This window comes from Pundamilia nyererei, unplaced genomic scaffold (assembly GCF_000239375.1).
Source record: "Pundamilia nyererei isolate P.nyererei 1_Seehausen unplaced genomic scaffold, PunNye1.0 scaffold00055, whole genome shotgun sequence".
NCBI classification, from domain to species: Eukaryota; Metazoa; Chordata; class Actinopteri; order Cichliformes; family Cichlidae; genus Pundamilia; species Pundamilia nyererei.
In genome coordinates, this window is record NW_005187456.1 from 2,547,672 (window position 1) to 2,550,865 (window position 3,194).

The window sequence follows — 3,194 nt, forward strand, 5'->3', positions numbered from 1 at the left end:
GCTTTTTGTTGTTAGCCTACGACCACAGCTCTTTGAGAAACAGCTGGTTACAGAAATGTTTCAGGATGACTCAGAAATCAAAAACAGAAGGCTTCAGATTACATCTCAGCACCGAGAGAGAGAGAGAGAGACAGTAAGTGAATTGTCACAAGTCATTTATGTAAAAAACAAAACAAAACTGGACAAGTCACAAAGCAGTGACATCACCATACTTAATGTACAATATAGCATCTCCTTTAACAAACATGACAGACACATATTAATAAACAATATCTACATTCCAAACATTTTCCCTCTGCTGGGAATAAGTTAGCCTATACAGTGATCTCCCATTATTCACATGGATACATTTGTAAAACTGTAGCATATATGAAAATGCACAAAGAGTTTGACCAGGCTATCAGAGACAAAAGCAAAAGGACAAAAGCTCACACACACAAACTCTGGAGAGCTGGTGACAGAACAGGTTTCTAATGACAGACAGACAGCAGACAGGAGGAGAGTTTACAGACAACAATAAAATTAAAGAGTGGATGAATATCTGTGGGTGCTTCATACAAATAAATAAACTTTTTTTTTTTAAAAAGTGGACAGAGAGGTGGCTCTCAGGAAAAATTCATTCAAGCTAAAGAAAGTGGACATTGCCCTCTTTCTCATTCAGAGTTAAAATATGAACTCCTGAAGAAATTAGTGCATGTGAACACAAAGACAGCTGTTGTCCACTAACCTCTCCCCACTTTTAGTGTGAGCATAAATAGATGCATTTGCTGAGATCAGTCCTGCTGGCCCATTCATACATCTATTACATTATCAGCACGTGGATCTTCTGTCTCCATGACAGATCTATACAGTGAAATTACCATATGCATGTGTTTTGTTCCTTCACAGTAAATGTATAACATTCTGAATGTGCAGTGTATGTGAGAGGTTAGAAAAATTAAACAAAAATGCAGTTTTGTTTCATTAACTCATGACTGTCAATGGCAGGAAAACACAGCAAATATGTCTCCTCATATGCCACACAGGGTGAGATCCTATATGCTAAAATGTGATGGAGATACCCCCTGGTAGCCCAGCCCCGTTGATTTTCATGCTGTCAGCCCGGTGTTTTTTCTTGGTTAATTGTTCTTTAGGTTGATAATTAATGATCTATAATCTATGTTCAGGAGGTAAGCATCCCTTGGAGTAAGGGGTAGGAGGTTGTCATTCAGACTGTCATTGTCAGAGTGCAGTCTTTGCCCTCTTAAAGGTGTGGCTGGTTTGTATTTGCTATTGGCAACTCAGAAGAAGAGCTTTTTGGAAGAGCTGAAGCTCTGCTGGTCTTTTCCTATTATGGCAGGTGTGCTAGGATCTTGAACATTGGGACATGGGGGGCACTGCAACATGGAACCTGTCTTTGATTTCTTATAATGAAAAGAACAAGAGAAAAGTTGTGTTCATACTGGGGCATTCCCACTGAGCTGTAAACATGATGAAACAGGCATATGGAATAGCAGGTGTGCCTGCATTCTTCAGGTGTCGTCTGTCACTCAACCAGGGGTGCGGCCACCTCCTGGAGAGCAATGTGGGGTGTTCCATCTGTGTAATCTGTGCAGCGGCATCTTGGGGATCACCCTGTACATTTGTGAGGTTCTGTCAGCCTGTGGATTCACGTTACCAGCCACTGGTTGACTAGAAGTTGTCTGTTCCTCTTGATGCTGCTTTAAGTCATCCACTTTGTTTACTGCCACTGGCAGTAAGGAAGAAGTAAAACAGTACAGAAGTTTGATGACTGTGGTTCTGTGAAACCCAAGATGATTGCCAGTCATGCTGGTCACTTGGAAAATTTCAGCATGAGAAGTTTCATAGAGCTCATATGTAGCCTACCAAGTTATTTATAGTGCATATGCACAGGTAGCCTACACATCATGCATATGATTTTGTTTATATAAGATTTCAACACGTGCAGACTATGAGGAGACATTTTGTTTACTGCCACCGGCAGTGATCCTAGAATTCATAAAACTATAGTTACCTTTGTAACTTCTGTTTTCTGTGGAAAATTGACAAAATTCATGATTACATATGCTGGCAAAACGGTACAGATAGCCACATGATGTAGGAATGATGGCAGTTTGATGATGAAGAAAGTGCAGAGTATTTTCAGGGTTTGATATCAGAGAAGCTTGTGTAGGTCTCACTGCAGCTAGATGATGTGCTGAGGTTCCCAGAGCCACTGCCTTCTGTTTGAAACACAGCCACATTGAGGAGTTAATGCATGTTGGATTTTGACATGATTTATTTGGGACTGTTTTGTTTCTTAGAATACCTGAGCTGGTGAGAGACTGACAAGACTTTGATTTTCCAATGAGGTTGATAAGATTAGCAGCAGGAATCCAACCCTCCTTAGATGTGTTTAAGTTACGCACAAGCCTAGACACAAAAGTATAGTTAAACCAATGCTTCTAAATTATAGATTTTTTTATTAGTTCACATAGATAATATAAGGTTGTAACCTCACCACTGTCCATCGTCCCCCTCCTTGACCAGCTGCACTACATCTCCGCTCTTCACAGAGAGCTCTTGAGCGCCACCGCTCTCATAGTCAGCCGTGACGGTGTATTTTCCAGCACACTGTTCATAGTCAAGATAAGAGACAGATTCAAGAGAAATTCAGCAATCTTTCCAGATCATGAGTAACACGTTAAGATAATTCCATAAATTGATTTCCATTAATGTCACACAATACAAAAAACAATTGCATGCCTTCAGTTACCATAGGCTCTTCCAAACCTCCAAAATCATGTTTCATGCGTGTTGAATTGTCTCTTCTTCACTTTACACTACAGTTTTAGATCTATTAGAAAGTAATGGCTTTATGACAGTTCTGAAGTCATTCTGTGACCGCTCAGATTAATAAGACTCAGCAGTAATTGATATCAGAGTTTTGACAAAAGGTTAGCAAGAGTTGAAATCAGCTTTAAGCTTTCAGCTGTTTGTGGAAGTCTTTCTTCTGAATTTATCAGTATTGGAAAGCAGCAGCATCCTCCTACGAGCACAACAGTGGTAACTTTATCAAGTACTTATAAAGTTACAGTTTTAAACTGTTACTATTAACTAAAGTGTACAGCAATACTTTTCTACAATGGCAGAAAGACTTGCACACATATGGTAAATGGTAAATGGCCTGTATTTATATAGCGCTTTTAATAGTC

General features: G+C 39.6%; 1 protein-coding gene across 3 annotated transcripts in view; it reads right to left on the bottom strand.

Annotated features, from left to right (window-relative positions):
• Positions 1-1,150: 1,150 nt before the first annotated feature.
• The window catches only part of mcf2lb (mcf.2 cell line derived transforming sequence-like b), a 37,773-nt gene continuing 35,729 nt past the window's right edge, over positions 1,151-3,194 (bottom strand). For all 3 annotated transcript variants that reach the window (XM_013911070.1, XM_013911071.1, XM_013911072.1), the window contains 3 exons: positions 2,501-2,613; positions 2,309-2,412; positions 1,151-2,222 (listed from right to left, as the gene is read on the bottom strand). In XM_013911070.1, the coding sequence (XP_013766524.1) occupies positions 2,143-2,222; positions 2,309-2,412; positions 2,501-2,613 (297 nt within the window). In that variant the 3' untranslated portion in view covers positions 1,151-2,142. The remainder of the gene's footprint in view (positions 2,223-2,308; positions 2,413-2,500; positions 2,614-3,194) is intronic.